The 25,099-nt window shown below is 41.1% G+C and overlaps 1 protein-coding gene across 11 annotated transcripts in view; it reads left to right on the top strand.

The window, feature by feature from the left end:
- The window catches only part of nlgn1 (neuroligin 1), a 258,250-nt gene that overhangs the window by 13,429 nt on the left and 219,722 nt on the right, over positions 1 to 25,099 (top strand). For 5 of the 11 annotated variants that reach the window (XM_063012563.1, XM_063012560.1, XM_063012561.1 and 2 more), the window contains exon 1: positions 8,815 to 9,177. In XM_063012563.1, the coding sequence (XP_062868633.1) occupies positions 9,072 to 9,177 (106 nt within the window). In that variant the 5' untranslated portion in view covers positions 8,815 to 9,071. Of the gene's footprint in view, positions 1 to 3,237; positions 3,277 to 6,329; positions 6,351 to 8,421; positions 9,184 to 9,718; positions 9,779 to 14,862; positions 14,881 to 18,849; positions 18,873 to 25,099 lie in introns of those variants that run through there. The other 6 variants (XM_063012565.1, XM_063012558.1, XM_063012566.1 and 3 more) reach the window with 6 other exon arrangements.

The following is a 25,099-nucleotide window of genomic DNA, read 5'->3' as shown; positions in this document are numbered from 1 at the left end:
TTTCGGACAGACTCATGGTCAAAAATATGTGGACACCTGAACATGAGCTTGTTAAACATCCCTTCTAAACCATGGCCATAAATATGCTATATGGCGTTAACCTTAAGGTTAATGATGCTACGTTTACTGTTCGAAGTGGGGTCAGAGTCCTATTTTTACTGGCATGAAATGGACACTGTAATGTCCAGCCCAGTCTTTGACTTGGTTATTGCGACAAATTTATTTCTCCCTTAAATGTCAGGCATTAAACTTTAATCCACTTCAAATCTAAAAATGAGACAAATGTGACCTCACTGCTTTAAATTCTCCAAGGTACAAAATATTTTTACCAGCTTTATTATTGTGTTTATGCTATTTCACACTTGTGCTATATGAGTAGCTCACTCACACCATTGTTCTCACCTTGTCCTGCTGTACCTGCTAAAAAACATCACCCGGTCTTTGCCAGCTCCATCACGTCTCATTACCCCCGTCCCCAAAGAGTGACTGACAGCTTTTACACCGAGCTGATGATACAATGAATATACCCTAAATAGCTGTCCGATTTAATGAGGCCGGTGGGGGGACGGACGGTTCTGAAGGCTGTGCTGTTCTAAATCCACCTTCCGATTGTCTGGCCTCTGTCTACACCCCCCACCCAAAGAAAAAAAAAAAAAAACTGTTCCCTCAGTGGCGGCTGGCAGACCTGCAAACTAAGCACATCGGTGAAAATAGGCATATCAGCCACCGCCTATAAATTTCCCAGCAGCCTGATTGGAGGTGGAATGAGATCATTAAGGTCAGCACGAGCTTTGCGTGGACCTAAACCACATGGTGATGGACTGTTCAGGCTTTTGACTGACTGCGGCAATAAGCCGCCGTTCGCGCCTTACGTTCTGCGTATCTGACAGCTCGCGCCAAAATAATAGGTCGTTTGTTTTCCACGCCGCACTAGCATCTAATCAAAAACCCTCCTCAAGCTCTCGCCGTGCGAATATTCAGAACTTCATTAAAAGTTCTCTGATTTGAATTCTCACCTCGACCACCTTCTCACTTTAATCTGAAGGGCCCGCATACGTCAGTGACTGAATGATCGGAGCACCACGATGTTTAAACTCCATCATGAGCTTGTTAGATGTTCCATTCCAAAACCATGAGCACTGATATAAAATCCCCTTTTTGTGTCGACACCAGATTCCACTTTGCTTGGATGAATTTCTACAAGATTTTGGAATGTGTCTGGAGATTTGTACCCATTCAGGGCTCTAGAGTGCGACCAATTTGGTCGCACATGCGACCTAATTTCTCAATGGTGCGACTAAAAAAAATCTCAGGTCGCACCGGTGCGACCAGGCGTCCGAGGGGAAAAAAAACCAGACACACATTAGGCCAATAACATGGTCTAAACCAATCAGAGATAGCGAAGGGCGGGACATTATTGTAGCGGTGATATGTGAGCGACATTCAGCTCAGCCAATCAGAATGCAGCACCCGGTTTATACATGTTCGGATGTTCTGCAGTTAGTTTAGTTTTGTATATGAGACTCGCCGGATGTTCCAGAATGAATGTTCGGGTTCTGGAGCTCGGCGGTGTAAAGTGCTGTAACGCTCACTTAAGTCCTGACTAAACAGTTAAAGTGACTCGACCCTGTCGTGTGCCTTTATTCCCACACCTCCACCACCGCACAGCAAAAGACCCGCAGCATCCCCACCGGACAGCGGCTAGGTGAGCCGACCCTCTACAGTAGCAAGGGGCTAATGCTAGCGGTAAAGTGCCGCGATAGTGAAAGTAAAAACACGACAATATTTTCGTTAAGTAAAATATAAAAATAACTAAAAGACCAAAATATATTACAATACATGTAGTCAAAATACGCAGTGAGTGCACCGCAAGCGATTTTGGGAATCTGTGTAAAAGATACAGTAAAGCAGATAATATAATGCCCTGCATTTAAGATTACACTAACACTCTAGAGCCCCATACACACACACACACACACACAAACATATACATATCATTTTAAATATACACACACACATACATACACATTTACTCTATTATTATTTTTATAATTTTTATAAGTGTGCTATAATTAGTCTATAATACTATAATTAACTGTATTAACTGTATAATTACTACAGTATATTAACTGTAAAGAGCATGGGAAGACCATGGCCGGCAATAGTATATTTGTGACTGGTTCTAATACATTTCGAATTGAAAGGCTGAAAAAGCCCAATGCATCTATAAAACACATTACATGCCGCGATAAATGCACTGCCCGAGTGTCCCCCTCTCCCCACTGCCTTTCAGTGGCAGGCAGTAGCAAACAGATCATCAGACAAGGCCATGTTGACCAGATTGTTAGTTATTTACAAGTCAATATTGCCTGTGTGGACAGTGATTTAAAAAAAAAAAGTGAACCTGTAAAACTGCGGTGTTAAATGCGATGCGGTCGAAAATTTGGGTGCACCTAACTTTTGTGCTGGTGCACCTAAGAAAAAAAGTTAGGCGCACCAGTGCAACCAGTGCAAAAAGTTAGTCTAGAGCCCTGCCATTCAGTCAAATGTTAAAAGTTTTGATCTTGAGTGCACAGGACTGACTTCTAAGGATGTAACGATACACTCTACCCATGATGCAATGCTATTTACGATACTGGGTTCACGATACGATTTTTTCCCAATTTTTTTAACTGAAATTAAAGACAAATTATGACAAAGTTTCCTTTTATTATTTCTCTTAAAAAAGAACATAAAATCCTGTATTTGTAATTATCTTTAATTTCAAAATAATGAATGTCCTTTTATTTCTGAGGTAGGTACAAACTATGCAAAACATTTTGAATTAAGCCCAATTTGGCTGAAAAACCCTGAATTTGGCAACCAGGCGTATAGCGCCAGTGACGTCAACCAGGCGAGGTGTATAGCACCAGTGCACTCTGCTGTTTAAAGTGAATATCGATTCATTTTACATGTCCAATCGATTTGAATCGTGACATTTTTGAATCGGTTATTAACTGTCTTGTGGTGAATCGTTACATCCCTACTGACTTCATTGTCATTGTCACTGCAGTGCTGAGAATGATCCACCACCTAAATAATACCTGCTCTGTGGTGGTCCTGTGGGGGTCCTGACCATTGAAGAACAGGGTTAAAGCAGGTTAAAAAGGTATGTAGAGAAACAGATGGACTACAGTCAGTAATTGTAGAACTACAAAGTGCTTCTATATGGTAAGTGGAGCTGATAAAACGGTGTGTAGAAACATGGAGGTGGTTTTAATGTTATGGCTGATCAGTGTATATTTTTTACGTGTTTTTTCTTATTTTAACGTGTTATTTAGTTTCATCATTTTTTCCATCATATAAACAGGTTATTCCTCAGATAATCGAACCTCGTCTTTTCATTCTCCCTTTCATCGGTGTTATTCTCCCTCTCAGTACAAAGCCTCTGTTTTAGCGTTTCACAGCCCAGCTTTTCATTTGTCCCTGCAGAGCGGAAACATTTGGCTGGGCTCTCGTGCTCGTGGTGTGGCCTGGCTGCAGTTTTTCATGCTGCTCTATTGTTAAAAACAACAACAACATCAACAAAAAACCTCCCGGCAGTTTTATAGGCTCATTAACGATACAGCACACAATCAATGCAGTGGATTTTTCGTCTCGGCCCGATTTGTTTATTCGTTTGCCTAATTATTTTAGGGAGCTGACTAGTTTGCATTTGTTTGGATGCATCACATTTGTTCAGACTTGTCAATAGATAAACACCATGCAAAAGAGGCAAAGCTGAGGACACGGCCTGAATAAAAGTGCACAGACAATAATAAATAAAACAAGCACTAATAAATCACTGACTGGTAAAGTCAAGGCCGTTTTATCATGATTACACTCACTAAACTGTTGTAGAAGTATTTCAGTTTGTTTTGTTTTGTTATATATATACACTGACTAGGCATAACATTATGACCACTGACAGGTGAAGTGAATAACACTGATTATCTCTTCATCACGGCACCTGTTAGTGGGTGGGATACATATATATATATATATATATTAGGCAGCAAGTGAACATTTTATCCTCAAAGCTGATTTGTTGATCTTGGGTCCTGCCATCCATGTGGATGTCACTTTGACAAGTACCGACTACCTACGCATTGTTGCAGACCATGTCCACCCTTTCATGAAAACGCTATTGCCTGATGGTTGTGGCCTCTTTCAGCAGGATAATGCTCCCCTGCTACAAAGCAAAAATGCTTCAGGAATGATTTGCTGAGCACAACAATGAGTTTGAGGTGCTGACTTGGCCTCCAAGGTCCCCAGATCTCAATCCAATCGAGCATCTGTGGGATGTGCTGGACAAACAAATCCGATCCATGGAGGCCCAACCTGGCAACTTACAGGAGTTAAAGGATCTGCTGCTGACATCTTGGTGCCAGATACCACAGCACACCTTCAGGGGTCTAGTGGAGTCCATGCCTCGATGGAACAGGGGTGTTTTGGCAGCAAAAGTGGGACCAACACAATATTAGGAAGGTGGTCATAATGTTATGCCTGATTGGTGTGTGTGTATATATGTATATATACAGGGGTTGGACAAAATAACTGAAACACCTGTCATTTTAGTGTGGGAGGTTTCATGGCTAAATTGGACCAGTCTGGTGGCCAATCTTCATTAATTGCACATTGCACCAGTAAGAGCAGAGTGTGAAGGTTCCATTAGCAGGGTAAGAGCACAGTTTTGCTCAAAATATTGCAATGCACACAACATTATGGGTGACATACCAGAGTTCAAAAGAGGACAAATTGTTGGTGCACGTCTTGCTGGCGCATCTGAGACCAAGACAGCAAGTCTTTGTGATGTATCAAGAGCCATGGTATCCAGGGTAATGTCAGCATACCACCAAGAAGGACAAACCACATCCAACAGGATTAACTGTGGACGCAAGAGGAAGCTGTCTGAAAGGGATGTTCGGGTGCTAACCCGGATTGTATCCAAAAAACATAAAACCACGGCTGCCCAAATCACGGCAGAATTAAATGTGCACCTCGACTCTCCTGTTTCCACCAGAACTGTCCGTCGGGAGCTCCACAGGGTCAATATACACGGCCGGGCTGCTATAGCCAAACCTTTGGTCACTCGTGCCAATGCCAAACATCGGTTTCAATGGTGCAAGGAGCGCAAATCTTGGGCTGTGGACAATGTGAAACATGTATTGTTCTCTGATGAGTCCACCTTTACTGTTTTCCCCACATCCGGGAGAGTTACGGTGTGGAGAAGCCCCAAAGAAGCGTACCACCCAGACTGTTGCATGTCCAGAGTGAAGCATGGGTGTGGATCAGTGATGGTTTGGGCTGCCATATCATGGCATTCCCTTGGCCCAATACTTGTGCTAGATGGGCGTGTCACTGCCAAGGACTACCGAACCATTCTGGAGGACCATGTGCATCCAATGGCGGTGCCGTGTATCAGGATGACAATGCACCAATACACACAGCAAGACTGGTGAAAGATTGGTTTGATGAACATGAAAGTGAAGTTGAATATCTCCCATGGCCTGCACAGTCACCAGATCTAAATATTATTGTGCCACTTTGGGGTGTTTTGGAGAAGCGAGTCAGGAAACGTTTTCCTCCACCAGCATCACGTAGTGACCTGGCCACTATCCTGCAAGAAGAATGGCTTAAAATCCCTCTGACCACTGTGCAGGACTTGTATATGTCATTTCCAAGACGAATTTACGCTGTATTGGCCGCAAAAGGAGGTTCTACACCATACTAATAAATTATTGTGGTCTAAAACCAGGTGTTTCAGTTATTTTGTCCAATCCCTGTATATATATATATATATATATAAGTGGTTGTTTTATTTATTACTGTTTGTACTCGCGTATTTAAGGCTCTGGTCTGCATACCAGACTTGGCACAGTTTAAACTTCGGTTGCCCCTCCTTTCATAATCTCTCCTATTTCTATCCGGACTTGGGACCAGCACTGCGAGTGCACTGACAGTGGCTCTTAATGGATGGGCTGTTTCCTTTGTTTTACATTTTTACTCCACATGTACGGTATGTTGCATTTATTGATTGATTTATTTACATTTTTATTGGTCTGGTTTGGTCTTAAAATGTGTTCCGGTCATAATTACCCCACGTTTTACCCCAAACCTTCTGGATTAGCAGGCTTCATTATTTCATGGTCAGAAAGCAGATAGATAGATACTCAGTGTTGATCTGAACTCATTCAGCCTGTATGATCAGACATAGTCAGCACTGTAGTTTGCCCGGAAATGCTGGATTCTTTTATGTCTGTAACTGAATGATGTACTTGTTGGGAATCTCAGAGCTGAGAGGTTTTCAGTCAGTCTGTCTCGAGAGTACTGTCAGACACAAGCGTCCTGTTGTCTGAGAACATAATTCCTGCTCTGTTACTGTGGGACTGGTGGCAGATTATTCGTTTAACGTGCTTAATAAAGGCCAGATCTGAACGTAGCTGTTTCTGTTCTTGTTTGATCAGTTGTGAATGTTCCTGTTCTTCATTAAGACTTCAGGATAAAAAACAGATCATATACTGTATTCATGCAAGGTTGAGATGTGTCCTTGTACCATTTTGTTGAGAACTCTAAGTACTTTTAAGATTTAATTAAAAACACAGAATCTACAGTAGTTGCCAGCTTTTTTATATTAATGTATTTATTTTTTGGGGGGGTAAAGGGGGGGTATCTTGAAGCAGTTTTATTTGTTTGTCTATTGTATGATTCACTATTCTAACACCTCACCATGAACTGAGCTTTTTGGGTTGTTAAATAATAAATGCATTATTGTGTAGAAGCTTCGTGACCTTTGGATTAGAAGATTGCATGTTCGAGTCCTGCCAGGGTCATGGTTTGGACAGTTGTAGCCTAGTGCAAGGTCTTTCAAACACTGGGTCAAAACAAAAATAATAATAATTAAATAATCCCTTTTATCAGCTCCACTTACCATATAGAAGCACTTTGTAGTTCTACAATTACTGACTGTAGTCCATCTGTTTCTCTGCATGCTTTGTTAGCCCCCTTTCATGCTGTTTTTCAATGGTCAGGACCCCCACAAGACCACCACAGAGTAGGTATTAGTTGGGTGTTGGGTGTGCTGATATGAGTGGATAAGACAGCAATGCTGTTGGACTTGGAGCTGTAACTGCTGGACTGACCACCAACCAAAAATATATCCAGCCTGTTGGCAGCATCCTGTGACCAACTCAAACAGTAGCAATAGATAAGCGATCGTCTCTGACTTTACATCTACAAGGTTGACCAACTCGGTAGGAGTGTCTAATAGAGTGGACAGTGAGTGGACACGGTATTTAAAAACTCCAGCAGCGCTGCTGTGTCTGATCCACTCATACCAGCACAACACACACTAACACACCACCACCATGTCAGTGTCACTGCAGTGCTGAGAATCATCCACCACCTAAATAATACCTGCTCTGTAGTGGACCTGGGGGGGTCCTGACCATTAAAGATCAGGGTAAAAGCAGGCTAAAAAAGTATATAGAAAAACAAATTGACTACAGTCAGTAATTGTAGAACTACAAAGTGCTTCTATATGTAAGTGGAGCTGAGAAAAGGGACAGTTTCTCGTATGTATATATATATATGACAAATAAAGGCGTTCTTGTTTTTCTTAACACACACTTCCCAGTTTTTATGGGTATATTAGTCTCTGCTGTTTTGGGAAAAGCTTTCGCAAATATTATGGTGAGAGTCTGATCCAACCAACCCAGTAAATAAATGAATAAGTGAATAAGCAAGCTTGTTAGGTCAGGCATTAATGTTGGATGAGAAAGCCTGGTTTACAATTGATGTTTCCATTCAGAGATTTCAGCTTCTCATTTTACCTAAAGTTTGTGCTTGGACCCTAAAATTTTCAGCCATTATTAAGTCATTTTATCATTTAAGTAAACACTTTATCCTGGCTAGGGTGAAGAAAGTTTTTACTCTCTGAACACGAGTCCATTGCAGGGCATTACTTGCTACCTCACTCGCTTGCTTGTACCCAGGGGCTGTTTTGGAAGCCATTCAACCAGCTGGCATGTTTGTGGGATGTGAGAGGAAACTAGAGTGCCTGAACGAAACACACAGACATAAACAGAACTTCCGCTCTGAAAGAAACTGGAGGCGGCATCAGGATAGAAAATTGCCAAATTTCTTGGTAGTTTATTGCAACCCAACCTGCAATCATCACAATTTCCTCACATTTCTAGTCTTACCATATCGCTCCCCTAGAGCTTTTTTTAACTAGCTGACAGGTCAGGTATGATAGATGCTGCATCATCTAGTCGAGCTCTGATCTTGAAAAATTCTGCCTGATGGCAACAGTGCAGTCCTGTAACGCTCAATAAAACCGCTCTCCCCATCTGCCTCTAGCCCTGGCGCTAATGAATTCTTTTTTTTTTTTTTTTCCTGCAGGATATAGACCTGAGGCTGCAGCGGGCTTGATTTATCTGCCCTCGACCCGGCCCGGGATGGAGAGTGGCTCCGTCGATAGGACGTGACCTGACGAATAGCGTGTGGTGAAGATGTTGCCTTACCACGCGTAGCGATCGATGAAGGAACAGTTGCCATGCGAAGAGCCGCTCCACGTTCTTGTCGAAGGTTGCCTTTGATTGCATCCGTTCAAAGGATATAGCAGAAATAAACCAGTGGCATCGCTTGGATTACTACAGGGAGGGGGGAATCACTGAACTATGCTCCTGAAGTGGCCGCTCCGGCTCGGTCGGGCCTGCCTGGATATCGGCGCCAGCCTGGAGCTGCCCTGTCTGTTCTGTGTGCTAGCTTTGGCGCTCCACTCTTGGATGGGCGCTGCGCAGAAACTCGACGAATCGGACCCCGTAGTGACTACCACCTATGGAAAGTTAAGGGGCTTCAAGAAAGAACTGAACAACGAGATATTGGGACCTGTAATCCAGTTTCTGGGTGTGCCTTATGCGGCGCCCCCTACGGGGGAGAGGCGATTTCAGCCCCCCGAACCACCCATACCGTGGAACGATATACGCAATGCTACGCACTTCGGCCCTGTGTGCCCACAAAGCATTGTGGAGGGCAGGTTGCCTGACGTGATGCTGCCCGTGTGGTTCACTAACGGCCTGGAGGTGGTATCGACGTACGTGCAGGATCAGAGCGAGGACTGCCTTTTCTTAAATATCTACGTGCCCACGGAGGATGGTGAGTGCCTGTGTGTGTGTGTGTGTGTGTGTGTGTGTGTGTGTGTGTGTGTCGTCTCTGTGACAGTATTTCTGGTGTGAGAGAGTGGACCTAGAAAAGCATGCTCGCTGCATGTCGACATGCATGCCGCTGCTTTTATGTGAGTGTGTGTGCCAGGGTTGTTGTAAGGTGGGGGGGTGAGAGTGTGCACCGTACGTGAGAGTGTTTGGCTGTGCATATATAACCTTCCTTGCCATCCCACAATTCCTGTACTGTAGAACGTCCATTTCTAGGTGAAGCTGGTTCCTTCTATTTCTGCCAGCAGTTTATAATGCGATCACTGTGCGTGCTGGCACGATGAGCTCGGATCGTAGACGGAGGAGCTCGTTTCTAGTAATAATCACGATGATGATGATGACTATAACAATGATGAAGGTTTTAAAGGTAGTGAGAGCAGCTTCATGTTAACCTTTTTCCCTTTTCCGTCTCAGTGCTGTTGCATGCCCCCGTTGTTTATAACGGAGCTCCATGTTATTCTTTAGTCTTCTATTCATTTTTGCAGTAAAAAGAATATCCAAGGAATGTGCCAGGAAACCGGGCAAGAAAATATGTAGAAAAGGAGGTATGTATGCACTGACATGATCAACAAAAAAAGCAAATATATCCCCTCCATGCCACAATTAAAAGACAAGACACTACAGGTAAATTGGTTTGTTTTTCACAATGATTAGAATGATTTGTACCAGTTGATTGCTGCTTTTCTTTTAAACTTTGTCCTTATTATTTTGGCCATGACTGTTATGTACATGTTATATATGTAAATTGTGTATTTAATGCAATTTACACTGATCAGCCATAACATTAAAACCACCTCCTTGTTTCTACACTCACTGTCCATGTTATTAGCTCCACTTACCATATAGAAGCACTTTGTAGTTCTACAATTACTAACTTTAGTCCATCTGTTTCTCTACATACCTTTTTAACCTGCTTTCACCCTGTTCTTCAATGGTCAGGACCCCCACAGGACCACCACAGAGCAGGTATTATTTAGGTGGTGGATCATTCACAGACACTGACATGGTGGTGGTGTGTTAGTGTATGTTGTGCTGGTATGAGTGGATCAGACACAGCAGCGCTGCTGGAGTTTTTAAATACCGTGTCCACTCACTGTCCACTCTATTAGACACTCATACCGAGTTGGTCCACCTTGTAGATGTAAAGTCAGAGACGATCGCTCATCTATTGCTGCTGTTTGAGTCGGTCATCTTCTAGACCTTCATCACTGTTCACAGGACGCTGCCCACAGGGCGCTGCTGGCTGGATATTTTTGGTTGGTGGACTATTCTCAGTCCAGCAGTGACAGTGAGGTGTTTAAAAACTCCATCAGTGCTGCTGTGTCTGATCCACTCATACCAGCACAACACACACTAACACACCACCACCATGTCAGTGTCAATGCAGTGCTGAGAATGATCCACCACCTAAATAATACCTGCTCTGTAGTGGTCCTGTGGGGGTCCTGACCATTGAAGAACAGCATGAAAGGGGGCTAACAAAACATGCAGAGAAACAGATGGACTACAGTCAGTAATTGTAGAACTACAAAGTGCTTCTATATGGTAAGTGGAGCTGATAAAATGGACAGTGAGTGTAGAAAAAAGGAGGTGGTTTTAATGTTATGGCTGATCAGTGTATTTGCTCATTTATATTTATAAGAAAAAGAAAACGTCCTTACTCAGAGCCATGCTTGTCTTGTCTGATGCCTGAAGCTCTACCAATCACTGACAAGCATGACTTCACATGATAAAATCACAGATTGTGTTTTTCAGTGGACGTGGGGCCTGAAGGGGTTAAATAATACATCTCAATAAATCTTTAAATGAACAGAGTAATATTTATGACAACTGTAATGCTGTGGAACTGTTATTAATAGAAGAAAGATGATGGCGTGCAGGGAAATAAGCACTGACTGGTGGTGTGATGTAAAAGTGATGAGCCATTAACCAACCCAAAGATGATTTTTCATTACAACAGAATCACAATGTCTTCTTATTCCGAATCTCTTTGACTGTTTGTTTTACATATGGTTAGGGGTGGGTTTATAAAATCGATTTTTCGATTTTAATCGATCTTTATTTGAACGATCCGATATCGATTCATATAAATGCGAGATCGATTTTTTAAATACGCCCCACTGATATAACATCAGTTTAGCATGGCAGAAGCTCAAGTTATGACCACTACACAACTTTTTGCACTGATTTTCGCTCGGCTCTGGATTCGGGAGGAACTCGGTGTTCGCTCTGCGATCAAAACTCGTCTCTCAATCCATGTGAGAAACAGCGAGGGGAAACACAGGGGAGAGGTTGGAAACAGGTGGTGGAGCGCAATATAGTTTCTATCAGAATACATCAGCACACGCGAGATCGTTCTCTACAAAACAAAATATTTATTAACCTCCAACTCACTACAGAACGATCCATGCGGCTCGTGTTGCCAAATCCACTCAGATTCATTTATTTCATCAGCGCACAAACTTTGATTGCTCGCTACTTGTTGATGTGCATGTTTGGACGTGGTATCATTAAACCTTTCATCACTTCTCACGTGTGTTTTCGTGACAAAACGTAGTTTTGGAGACCAGAGAAGCTCGCCTGTGATTCCCCCTGGTGATGGATGGTGTAGTGTAAAACTCCCCATCGCCGATCAGTCGTGTAGTGTGAACATTACAGTGACCACGTGTTAATCAGAGTGTCGTGTAGTGTAAACTTGGCATAAGCTGTACAACAGCCAGGTGTATGTTTACATTACATTTACAATGTTGTAGCATGTCAGACAAATGGAAGAAAACAGTAACATTCATTTTTTATTATTATTTCATTTGTCTGACATGCTACAACATTGTAAATGTAATGTAAACATACACCTGGCTGTTGAATGTTACTGTTTTCTGTTTTGGATTAATTATTTATGTAAACAAAATACACAAATATTTTTAATAATGAGTGTTCTTTGTACAATTATCACATTCGTTCTCTGAACATCTGTACATATGTAAACAAAACCTGTTAATGTAACTCAAATATGCCTAAATGTGTTGAATCGAAATTGGATCGAAAATCGAATCGAAAATCGAAGATCGAAGATCGAATCGAATCGTGACCTGGTGAATCGGAATCGAATCGATCCAGGAAATTGGTGGCGATACCCAGCCCTACATATGGTGTAGATGTGATGACATGAGGGTAGGAAAGAAACCAATCACCATTGGTTATGCAATGCTTAACTTGTATAGAGTCCTTTTATTGTCATAAACCTGGTCACCTCACTGCAAGTAGTTTAACTCTGAATATAAAGCAGGTGTAAAGCAGTGAAAAGGTGTAGCGCACATAGGTTCACTTCCTTCCTCGTGGGTACACTTTGTTCTTAACACAAGTTGGCTTAGCTAAACGGTACAGTTAGTTTGGTAGAAGACAAAAGTATAAAACCTATTACTGTATGTAGAGACATGGGAGTGCTTTCTCTGATCAGTAAGGGCGGCACGGTCACCTCACAGCAAGAAGGTCCTGGGTTCGATTCCCAGGTGGAGTGGTCTGGGTCCTTTACTTGTGGGTTTGCATGTTCTCCCCGTGTCTGTGTGGGTTTCCTCCTTGAGCTCCGGTTTACTCCCACAGTCCAAAGACGTGCAAATGAGGTGAACTGGAGATACTAAATTGTCCATGACTGTGTTTGACCTTAAAAACTTGAACTGATGAATCTTGTGTAATGAGTAACTACCTGTCCTGTCATGAATGTAATCAAAGTGTGTAAAACATTGTCTAATGATTCATTGTCAGGTGTTATATATACATGTGTATATATATAATGTGTGTGTGTGTGTGTGTGTGTGTTGGAAGTTGGAAGCATGTCAGTTATTTTATCTAATTAATGGCATACTTTTGATATTAATGGGTACCAAATATCTAAAACACAACAGTCTAGACCTAGTGTCTTCTTTGTATCTGCCGGGTCTTGCTTTAAAAATGTAAAATGTAAGAAAGATCTCGGCTCCGATTGATTAGTCCAGCGTTAGTTGTATCCATGAGGAGTTAAACGGGCGGACCATGCCCGCTCTTAAATTAGATGAGTGCACGTTGAACTAGCAAAAAAAATCTAATCTCAATTAAAAGCAATGTTATCTGGATTTCATTGGCTTACACTGGCTTAATCAATAACGGCTTCATCAAGATAATGCCCGACACACACTCCATTCCAGAATTGTACCCTCTCACAGCGTGGTCCTGCCCTTTATATCTAGTGCAGTGACCTCGCCCTTGATATACTGCCCGCTATTAACAGTCATTTATGCTTCCACTGGAAATTTACCCTCTTGACCTTTCTTGCAATGCCATGCCAAGAAGATGAATTATTTAAAAAAAAGCCACATGGCTGAGACTCGGACATGTGAACGGAGATGGCTGTGGCCCAACTTCCTGTTCTGTCAGTTTTCTTTTAACCTTGATTCCTCACCCACCCCATACCAGTGAGGTTACCTCTTCTGCTTTGACCCTTTTCTGTCTCTGACTCATGTGTGCTAATCAAATATTTGGCTGCAATCATTCGTCCCTCGATTTATCCTCGCCTTACCTCAATTCTTACTCTGTCCTGGCATCTGTAAAGCAACCCTAAAGTGTGATGTTTTTGCTATCATGTTTCACTATAGGAATGGTGTAGATAGGTCCTGTGCAGTTCCTGTTTTAGTGCTTGCAAGTGCTCTGCCCAAAAGTCCTTTATATACTTACCAAACCCCACGAGGGCTGTTGAATACCTTTTACTCAACAGTGGCATTTGTTTGCTCTTTTTATAAAACCCTGTTTGTTGGAGTGCTACAGAGATAGTTGTCCATCCTTTCAATTCTCCCATCTCTGCACTAAGCATTTGGATCTCCTTTAGAGCCACTGAAGTTTTTTCAAGCTTCTTTGACCAAAACGCCCAACAGAAGAAGGGAACAAGGCCACGCCAAACTGCTTCCATTTCAAAATAATTGAGGCCACTGGGGTCCTGGAAACACTCAAAAGTCTTAGATATTGTTTTGTAACCTTGACCTGATCTGTGCCTTGGTCACTGTTTGGTCACTGAGATCCACAGACGGTTCCTTTAACTGTGTAGCTTGGTTTTGGTCCTAGGAATAATTGTAAATAAACCTTTGTAGACCAAAGTCCAATCAATTCAAGTTGCAACATGTGGATTCCCGTTACGTTCTAGACATCTCAAGGATAATTGAACAGGATGTATCTGATCACAATTACAAAGATTCAAAATCCATTTTGATTAAGAAATTTTACGCTTTTTATTTTTAATTAATTTTGGAAAAAACATTTTTACTTTGAAATTATGGGTCATTAAGTAAAATAGAAATTATATCCATACAAAATCCACAAATGGACAAAACTGTCACTGTCTGTCACTGGTCCCTTGACCGGGGGTGGTCATGGGGGCGCTGGGCTGACACGTTCAACAGTCCTCTCCATTGTTGGCGGTCATGTGCTATCTCCTTGGTCTCCGCAAAGCTCCTCTGGGTTCATTCTGAGACGTCGTCGGCCCACTTCTTTCTCTGCCTGCCTTTTCTTCTGGAGCCTTGGACAGTTCCTTGCAGAATGGAGATGCCAAGGATGGTTCCGTAGCATCTCATCTCGACTGCTTGGAAAAAATTGACAAAACAAGGGTACACAAAGTCAAGGGGTCTGAATACTTTCTGAATCCATGGTAGATTTGTAAAAATGTCATGTCTCGTTAATTATTATTAGAGAAAATAACTTAAAATAACATGATTTACAGAGATGATTTCTGCATACTGATGTACAGTTTTTGTAATATTCCAATATACAACACCTGGCAAAAATTATGGAATCACCACTCTTGGAAGATCTTCTTTCAATTGTTTAATTTTGTAGAAAAAAAATAAATCACAGACATGCCACAAAACTATCATTTCTCAAACTGTCAACACTCTGGCATTAAGAAACAATAAAAAAAGAAACAAATATAATAGTTGTGGTCAGTCACAATTGCTTTTTTTTAGATCAAGTAGAGGAAAAAAATATGGAATCACTCAAATCTGAGGAAAAAATTATGGAATCATTAGAAAACACTGCACCATTATTACTTTGTTGCACCACCTCTGGCTTTTATAATGGTTTAAACTCTCTGAGGCATGGAGTTAACTAATGACAAACAGTATTCTTCATCAATCTGCCTTCAACTGTCTCTTGCTGTTGCCAGATCAGCTTTGCAGGTTGGAACCTTGTCATTGACCATTTTCTTCAATTTCCACCAGAGATTTTCAAATGGATTGAGATCCGGACTATTTGCAGGCCATGCCATTGATATTATATGTTTTCTTGAAGGAAAGTTTTCACGTCCTTTGCCCTATGGCAAGATGCATTATCATCTTGAAAAATGAAGTCATCATCACCAAACATCCTTTCAACTGATGGAATAAGAAAAGCGTCCAAAATTTCAATGTGGACTTTGGCATTTATTGAAGACCATCTCCCCTGTGCCTTTACCCGACATGCAGGCCCATATCATCAACAACTGTGGAAATTAACATGTTTTCTTTAGGCAGTTATCTTCATAAATTTCATTGGACAGACACCAAACAAAAGTTCCAGCATCATCACCTTGCCCAATGCAGATTCGCGATTCATCACTGAAGATCACTTTTATCCAGTCACCCACAGTCCACGATTGCTTTTCTTTAGCCTACTTTAACCTTGTTATTTTCTTTTTAGGTGTTAATGATGGCTTTTGTTTGGCTTTTCTGTATGTAAATCCCATTTCTTTTAGGTGATTTCTTACAGTTCAGTCACAGACATTGACTCCACTTTCCGGCCACTTGTTTCTCATTTGTTTTGTTGTGCATTTTCTGTTTTCAAGACATATTGCTTTGTTTTCTATCTTGATGCTTTGATGTCTTACTTGGTCTACCAGTATGCTTCCCTTTTACAACCTTCCCATTTTGTTTGTACTTGGTCCAGATTTTAAACACAGCTTACTGGGAACAACCAACATCTTTTGCGACATTCCACAATGATTTATCTTCTTGAAGGAGTTTTATAATCCTCTTATTTGTTTCAACTGACATATCTTGTGTTGGAACCATGATTCATGACAATCTGCTTTGTGCAACAGCTCTCCGAGGTGTGAGCACTCTTTTTAAACTGAAGAATAATTAGCAAATCTAATCTGCTGCAGATGTTTTGTTTTTAAACTGCAAATTACAGAGTGATTCCATAATTTTTTCTTCAGATTTGAGTGATTCCATAGTTTTTTCCTCTACTTGATCTAAAAAAAGCAATTGTGACTGACCACAACTATTATATTTGTTTCTTTTTTTTATTGTTTCTTAATGCCAGAAGGTTGACATTTTGAAAAATGATAGTTTTGTGGCATGTCTGTGATTTATTTTTTTTCTACAAAATTAAACAATTGACAGAACATCTTCCAAGAGTGGTGATTCCATAGTTTTTGCCAGGGGTTGTATTAGTGAAGATTTTAGAAAGCAATTATTTACCATTAGCAATAGGAACTGTATGGTAATAAAGAGACTGATTACATAACAGACACAAACAAGATGATGCATTATTAACCCTTTTAAAGAGTTAAAAAATTATTTCTTTGCTTAGTTTCTTGGGACTATACAAACAACAAAATTATTATTATTTTGAATGAGCCTCTACCGAACAGTTGAGATAATCATAAAAAGAATGGCTAACCGTTTTCTTTAAACACACTATGCACTGTGTCATCTACCAATATTTTTGAGTTTAACACATGACAAACAAGGAGTAGATACGGCCCAAACAAGAATGGTTGAGCAGACCATTAAAGGGTTAAGAAAAAATATTGTGCCATATATTGTAAGACATACCAAGTCTAATTGTGTTGCTTCACAGCAAGAAGGTCCTGGGTTCGATCCCCAGGTTGGGCGGCCTGTGTCCTTTCTGTGTGGAGTTTGCATGTTCTCCCCGTGTCTGCATGGGTTTCCTCCGGGTGCTCTGGTTTCCTCCCACAGTCCAAAGACGTGCAGGTGAGGTGAATTGAAGATACAAAATGACTGTTGGTATTGAACTTGTGAACTGATGAATATACCGTTTCTGTCATAAATGTAACAAACGTGTAAAGCATGACGTTAAAATCCTAATAAATAAATAAGTAAATACCAGGTCTAATTGTCATTTTCAATGAATTGTTTCTTTTCATATTTTAAATGAGAGCTTCCATTTCATTATATGGGCTTCGATTAAGAGGTTAGGTTTGATTAGGTCCAGGATCCATTCATCCGTCTTCTTTGACGTCAAAGGTCATCGTCAGCACCAAAGTTCAAAAGCATCAATATTTTTCTTGCTTTTTAATTGTCCACCTTCCACATCTATAAAAAATCACAGAGAAAGCCATAGTCTGGATATATTAGTCTTAATTTGCATAAATTATTCTCTCTATAGAAGAAAAATTCCTCTTTCTATCTGCTTCATTTCTGCTGTGGAGAAACTATGTGCTGCACACGGCATCATTAACATAAATCAAGTGTGATTTTGAGTCAGAAACCTGATACCCTGACAGTGAATAATGAGAAATCATTTGTTGTGACTGTTCTCGCAATGCATATGCTTTATGCCAACTGGCTCATGTTTTATTCCCCCGCTACGTTCGCCGCTGTAATGGAAAGTCAGGCTTTATTTATTCTCTCCAAAAACATCCTGAAAATATCACAAAGGCTTAGTCTTATGTAACGATGGTTTAAATGAGTGTAAATGAGATTAGTGCTAATTAGAGGTTGATGGTAAATCTTGCCCTTGGGCACCACATGAAACAACCTCTGCTGTTGGATTTTTCTTTTTTATATATAGATACAGTATTTAACAGTAAAATGTCTTCATGAATTACACTTGTTTTACCTTTTAGAAATGTAATGAATTATGTGCAGACAAGCTGAAGAGGCATGAGAATCTTTTAGGTTTCACTGAGGCTTTAATTTTCACTTTGTTTTAAATAAGGACAAACATTTAAGACTTGATTATGTAGTATAGGTGAGGAGACTGTTCCCGGGGTTTATTTTAATTAAAACCTAAAAAGAACAGACCAGGTTTAGCTATTAAAAAGAACATCCCCACTGAACAGTTTTGGAATGAACTGGAACATCAGTTGAGGCTTTCTTGACCAGCATCAGTGCCCAGTCATACAAATTCTGTTATCTTTTGACTATATGGGCACAAATTCCTACAGACAGACCGACCAGGCATAACATTATGACCACTGACAGGTGAAGTGAATAACACTGATTAACTCTACATCACGGCACCTGTTAGTGGGTGGGATATATTAGGCAGCAAGTGAACATTTTATCCTCAAAGTTGATGTTAAAAGCAGGAAAAATGGGCGAGCGTGAGGATTTGAGCGAGTTTGACAAGGGCCAAATTGTGATGGCTAGACGACTGGGTCAGAGCATCTCCAAAACTGCAGCTCTTGTGGGGTGTTCCCGGTCTGCAGTGGTCAGTATCCATCAAAAGTGGTCCAGGGAAGGAACAGTGGTAAACCGGCGACAGGGTCATGGGCGGCCAAGGCTCATTGATGCACGTGTGGAGCGAAGGCTGGCCCGTGTGGTCCGATCCAACAGACGAGCTACTGTAGCTCAAATTGCTGAAGAAGTTAATGCTGGTTCTGATAGAAAGGTGTCAGAATACACAGAGCATCACAGTTTGTTGTGTATGGGGCAGCAAATGGGGGACCACCGCAATATTAGGAAGGTGGTCATAATGTTATGCATAATCGGTGTATTTTAAAGTCTTGTGAGAAGCCTTCTCAGAAGAGTGGCTGTTGTAATAGCTGAGAAGATCACATAGACGTCACTCTGTTTTAATACTATTTGTTTTATAAATAGGATGTCCAACAAGCTCATGGTCAGATGTCCGAATACTTTAGGCCATATAGTGTGTATTGATGTAGATAATGCCAAATATTTGTCTCATTGGTGCAGGATTACATTAGTGTTTTTTATGGTTATGTATGTTCTTAACATGAAGATTGAGTAGATTTGGTTTTGGATTTGATGTTTTTCCTTCATGTCGATGTTTCTGACTCATCATAATGCTGAACTGTGGGGGTGGGACATCATGAATAATAATACTCTCCATTGTAATAGTAAAAGAAAGGACTCTGTATGATGGATATCTTACAGCTCAGTATGCTGTAACGACACTAGAAGGGTTCACCATCGTATATTTTAAGCTGAACACTTTTTTGTCGTTATTGGTGTGGCACCAACATCTGAGCGGTGCCGTGTCTGTTAGTAATGGATGATGAAAGTGACAATATAATATGCACTGAGTGATTCTCTGTACTCCATTTCTCAGACACTCTGTTGTCCCAGTTTTGTGATGGTTAACAGGAGTCCTGTGGGAGGTGGGTTGTGATTCAGGCTTCCAACTGAGATCTCACAGGCAGGCGTGGAATCCCACTGCCACACTCTCTTCTCTTCATTTTTCTCTTTAATTTGTTTTTTTCCTCTCCATCCCCCCCAATCTCTCTCTACTCACCTTGCCTTTAACCTAGCCTTTCATAGTGCTCATCAGGGGTGCACTGTACCCGTGTGTGTACGGTGGGGACCAAAAGTCTTAGACCATCATAATATAATGTTATTCTTTACAAACCTGAACTAAACCCCATCGAGCATTCATGAAGGGGACATGAAGGTAGAAGAAAAACCAAACATTCAGGAACATCACACAATGCTCGTTGGAATAGTGTTACAGTATGCTGGGATAACAGGGATGATTAGATTTGTGGAGTCCAGGCCAGCCTGACCGCATGCTGTCATTACTGCAAATGTTGGAACATACTAAATACTAATATTCGAAAACTGATATACACTAATAAAGAATCAACTTTTTATTTGAATAAGTATGTAGGTGCTCAGGTGGTGCAGGGGTCTAACACGCTACCATACAACTGAGGAGTGTTCCAACTCATGAGCTTAAATCTCAGCAATTATTTATTTATTGAATTACTATACTGATCGGGGCAGCACAGTGGCTTGGTGGGTAGCACAGCAAGAATATCCTGGGTTTGATTTCCAGGTGGAGCGTTCCAGGTCCTTTCTCTGTGGAGTTTGCATGTCCTCCCAGTGTCTGTGTGGGTTTCCTCCGGCAGCTCCGGTTTCCTCCCACAGTCCAAAAACATGCAAGTGAGGTGAACTAGAGATACAAAATTGTCCATGACTGTTTTTGATATTAAACTTGTGAACTGATGAATCTTGTGTAAACAGTAACTACTGTCCCTGTCATGAATGTAACCAAAGTGTAAAACATGACGTTAAAATAATTAATAAATAAATAAATAACATACTGATCTGTATTGATTTGTATCAAAAACTGATTCAATTGGAAAAAATGGTCCCTACTGTATGAGTAAATGTGTGACTGTATGTGTACAGTATGTGTACAGTATGTGTACAGTATGTGTACAGTATGTGTAATGTATGTGTACAGTATGTGTAATGTATGTGTACTGTATGTGTACAGTATGTGTACAGTGTGTGTGACTGTATGTGTACCGTTTGTGTACTGTATGTGTACTGTTTGTGTGTATTGTATGTGTACAGTGTGTGTGACTGTTTGTGTGTACAGTATGTGTACAGTGTGTGTACTGTATGTGTACTGTATGTGTGTACTGTATGTGTGTACTGTATGTGTACAGTATGTGTACTGTATGTGTGTACAGTATGTGTACAGTGTGTGTGACTGTATGTGTACAGTGTGTGTGGCTGTATGTGTACAGTGTGTGTGACTGTATGTGTACTGTTTGTGTGTACAGTATGTGTACAGTGTGTGTACTGTATGTGTGTACTGTATGTGTGTACAGTATGTGTGTACAGTATGTGTACAGTGTGTGTGACTGTATGTGTACTGTATGTGTGTACTGTATGTGTGTACTGTATGTGTACAGTGTGTGTACAGTATGTGTACAGTGTGTGTACTGTATGTGTACAGTGTGTGTACAGTATGTGTACAGTGTGTGTGACTGTATGTGTACAGTGTGTGTACTGTATGTGTACAGTGTGTGTACTGTATGTGTACTGTATGTGTACTGTATGTGTGTACTTTATGTGTACAGTGTGTGTACTGTATGTGTACTGTATGTGTGTACTGTATGTGTACAGTGTGTGTGACTGTATGTGTACAGTGTGTGTGACTTTATGTGTACTGTATGTGTGTACTGTATGTGTGTACTGTATGTGTACTGTATGTGTGTACTGTATGTGTACAGTGTGTGTGACTGTATGTGTACAGTGTGTGTGACTGTATGTGTACAGTGTGTGTGACTGTATGTGTACAGTGTGTGACTGTATGTGTGCTGTATGTGTACTGTTTGTGTGTACTGTATGTGTGTACTGTATGTGTACAGTGTGTACTGTATGTGTGTACAGTATGTGTACAGTGTGTGTGACTGTATGTGTACTGTATGTGTGTACAGTATGTGTACAGTGTGTGTGACTGTATGTGTACAGTGTGTGTGACTGTATGTGTACAGTGTGTGTGACTGTATGTGTACTGTATGTGTACTGTTTGTGTGTACTGTATGTGTGTACTGTATGTGTACAGTATGTGTACTGTATGTGTGTACAGTATGTGTACAGTGTGTGTGACTGTATGTGTACTGTATGTGTGTACAGTATGTGTACAGTGTGTGTGACTGTATGTGTTCAGTGTGTGTGACTGTGTGTACAGTGTGTGTGTACTGTATGTGTACAATGTGTGTGTACTGTATGTGTAGTGTGTGTGTACTGTATGTGTACAGTGTGTGTGTACTGTATGTGTACAGTGTGTGTGTACTGTATGTGTACAGTGTGTGTACTGTATGTGTACTGTATGTGTACAGTGTGTGTGTACTGTATGTGTACTGTATGTGTACAGTGTGTGTGACTATGTGTACTGTATGTGTGTACTGTATGTGTACAGTGTGTGTGACTGTATGTGTACTGTATGTGTACAGTGTGTGTGACTGTATGTGTACTGTATGTGTACAGTGTGTGTGACTGTATGTGTACTGTATGTGTACAGTGTGTGTACTGTATGTGTGTACTGTATGTGTACAGTGTGTGTGACTGTATGTGTACTGTATGTGTACAGTGTGTGTACTGTATGTGTACAGTGTGTGTGACTGTATGTGTGTACTGTATGTGTACAGTGTGTGTGACTGTATGTGTACTGTATGTGTACAGTGTGTGTACTGTATGTGTGTACTGTATGTGTACAGTGTGTGTGACTGTATGTGTACTGTATGTGTACAGTGTGTGTACTGTATGTGTACAGTGTGTGTACTGTATGTGTGTACTGTATGTGTACAGTGTGTGTGACTGTATGTGTACTGTATGTGTACTGTATGTGTGTACTGTATGTGTACAGTGTGTGTGACTGTATGTGTGTACTGTATGTGTACAGTGTGTGTGACTGTATGTGTACTGTATGTGTACAGTGTGTGTACTGTATGTGTACTGTATGTGTACAGTGTGTGTGACTGTATGTAGGTGTGTGTAGTTTGATGTGTCGGAGGACTTCAGCTTGTATCTGAATGTGGGTGGAGGCAGAGCAGAATATTGAAAGTGCAACATGATGACGTTTGTCTCTTTCTGCTTCACTGTTGTCTGACTCACCCAGGAAATCAAACATGAATTATTCCTAGTGCGATCAAAATGAGCCGCTTCCCAAAGTCGATTTGGCTCACATTATAAATTCCTGCAGAGGATGCGGCATTGTAAAAGCAGACCCACCGAGCGAGCCATCATCTCAGATTAGAAATCGGTATGTAACTATTGTCCTCATATTATGCTTAGAAAATCTAAGTGTGTAAATAAAACATTCTTGTATCCTGGTCCGGGTTGTGGTGGGTGTCGTGCTGCTTGGCTCTGGATGGGACACCAGTTCTTTACAGAGCAAAACATATCAACTCACTCAGTAATTTGTTAGTTATTGTACTAGTTATGTTTGTGTGTGTTTAGAGCAGCTGTATCTGAGTGGTTAAGGTACTGGACTAGTAATCAAAAGATTGCTGGTTCAAGCTCCACCACTGCCAGGGTGCCACTGTTCGGCCCTTAAGCAAGTCCCTAAACTCTCAATTGCTTAGACAATATACATCGACTAGGCATAAAATTATGATCACTGACAGGTGAAGTGAAGAACACTGATTATCTCTTCATCATGGCACCTGTTAGTGGGGGGGATATATAAAGCAGCAAGTGAACATTTTATCCTTAAAGTTGATGTTAGAAGCAGGAAAAATGGCCAAGCAGATTTGAGTGAGTTCAGTGTGACGTCAGTGTGTCATGAGCTGCAGGTTGAATCCCTCACTACAGTGGGTAGCACTGTCGCCTCACAGCATGAAGGTCTTGGGTTTGATTTCCAGGTGGAGCGGCCCAGGTCCATTCTGTGTGGAGTTTGCATGGTCTCCCCGTGTCTGTGTGGGTTTCCTCTGGGTGCTCCGGTAATTTTCCACAGTACAAAGACGTGCAAGTGAGGTAAATTGGTGATACAAAATTGTCCATGACTGTGTTTGACATTAAACATAAAAAAATCCTAATGAATAAATAATGAATCCCTCAGTACAGGAAAGCAGAACTGAAGAGCGCCGGGCGGGTTCGAACGCTGTAGAGGAGTGACACGAGTGAGCTAATGCACTCAGTGGATTCATGGCAGTTGTGATGAATTCAGAAAGCCTGCTGCAGGACTCTTTACAGAGACAGAACACATTCTGCCCTCCGTGCTGCACAAAACTGATGGATTGTGTTGCATTCAAAATAAATGATATTAAATAAATAAACTAGCCAAAGGCTCTCCGCTGTACCGCTGCAGAAAGAAAATCATAAAACAAGAATTAGTGCTGGCTGGAATTAGATTGTAACCGTGGAACTACCACAATATTAATTTGAAATATCGTCGGAAAGCTGAATTTTGTTCAAAGTTCCCTCGAGTGGCCATAAAACACGAATTATTCATTATATTCAGTCGTTTCTTTTCATGAACCGCTTCATCAGGGCCGGGGTTGCCGATGGTTGGCATGGTATGGATACGTCCGGTACACCTGCCAATGCATCGCAGGGCATTCCACACATGATTAATTACTTACTACCTCACTAACTAATTTAACTTGTTAAATTACCACAAAGACCTTTTACACTTGACAATGGGAAACAGATGAAACTGACAGTGTAGGAAAGGGTTTTTCAAACCTCGTGTCGGGTCGCGAGCTGAAAAAATGGGTCACAGAGAAGATTAATAATAATTAAATAAAATGTACGCGAACGCTCCCTTGTGGAGGTTTTATGTTCCAACTTGTTAACCACAGTGGGACCAGATTGTACAGAGAGAGTAAGATGCATTGCTTGTGTTGCCCTGTTTGTGAAGGGAATACTATACCACACCAAACCCTTATTTAGGCAAAAAGACAACTTTTCCATTTACTTTGTACTCATGTGTGATAGTTTTACAGATTATTACAGGACCTAAATTTGTTTTAAAAAATGTTTGCAAGACTTTGTTATTGTAATATTTTTGGCTATGTCTAATGGGTGCCATTAAACCAGAGTCTACCAATAACACTTACACCATATTAGAAGGCCAAACAAGTTTAATTACATAATAGAACTGTCCACATCATCAAATGAATAATCTATTTACAGTATATATATGTCTGTATTGTGGAGGCACAGTGGAGCAGTATGTAGTGCCGTCACCTCACAGCTAAAAGAGCCTGGGTTTGAGTCCTTTTTGTGTGGAGTTTGCATGTTCTCCCTGTGTCCATGTTGGTGTCATTTAGGTGCTCCGGTTTCCTCCCACAAATCCAAAGACATGATGTCAGACCAGTTGCAGCGACTATAAATTGTCCTAAGTGAGAGAGAGTGTGT

Source organism: Trichomycterus rosablanca, chromosome 17 (genome assembly GCF_030014385.1).
Source record: "Trichomycterus rosablanca isolate fTriRos1 chromosome 17, fTriRos1.hap1, whole genome shotgun sequence".
In the NCBI taxonomy this organism is placed as follows: Eukaryota; Metazoa; Chordata; class Actinopteri; order Siluriformes; family Trichomycteridae; genus Trichomycterus; species Trichomycterus rosablanca.
The sequence above is the reverse complement of the archived record's forward strand: the minus strand, read 5'-3'. Positions and strand labels throughout refer to the sequence as shown.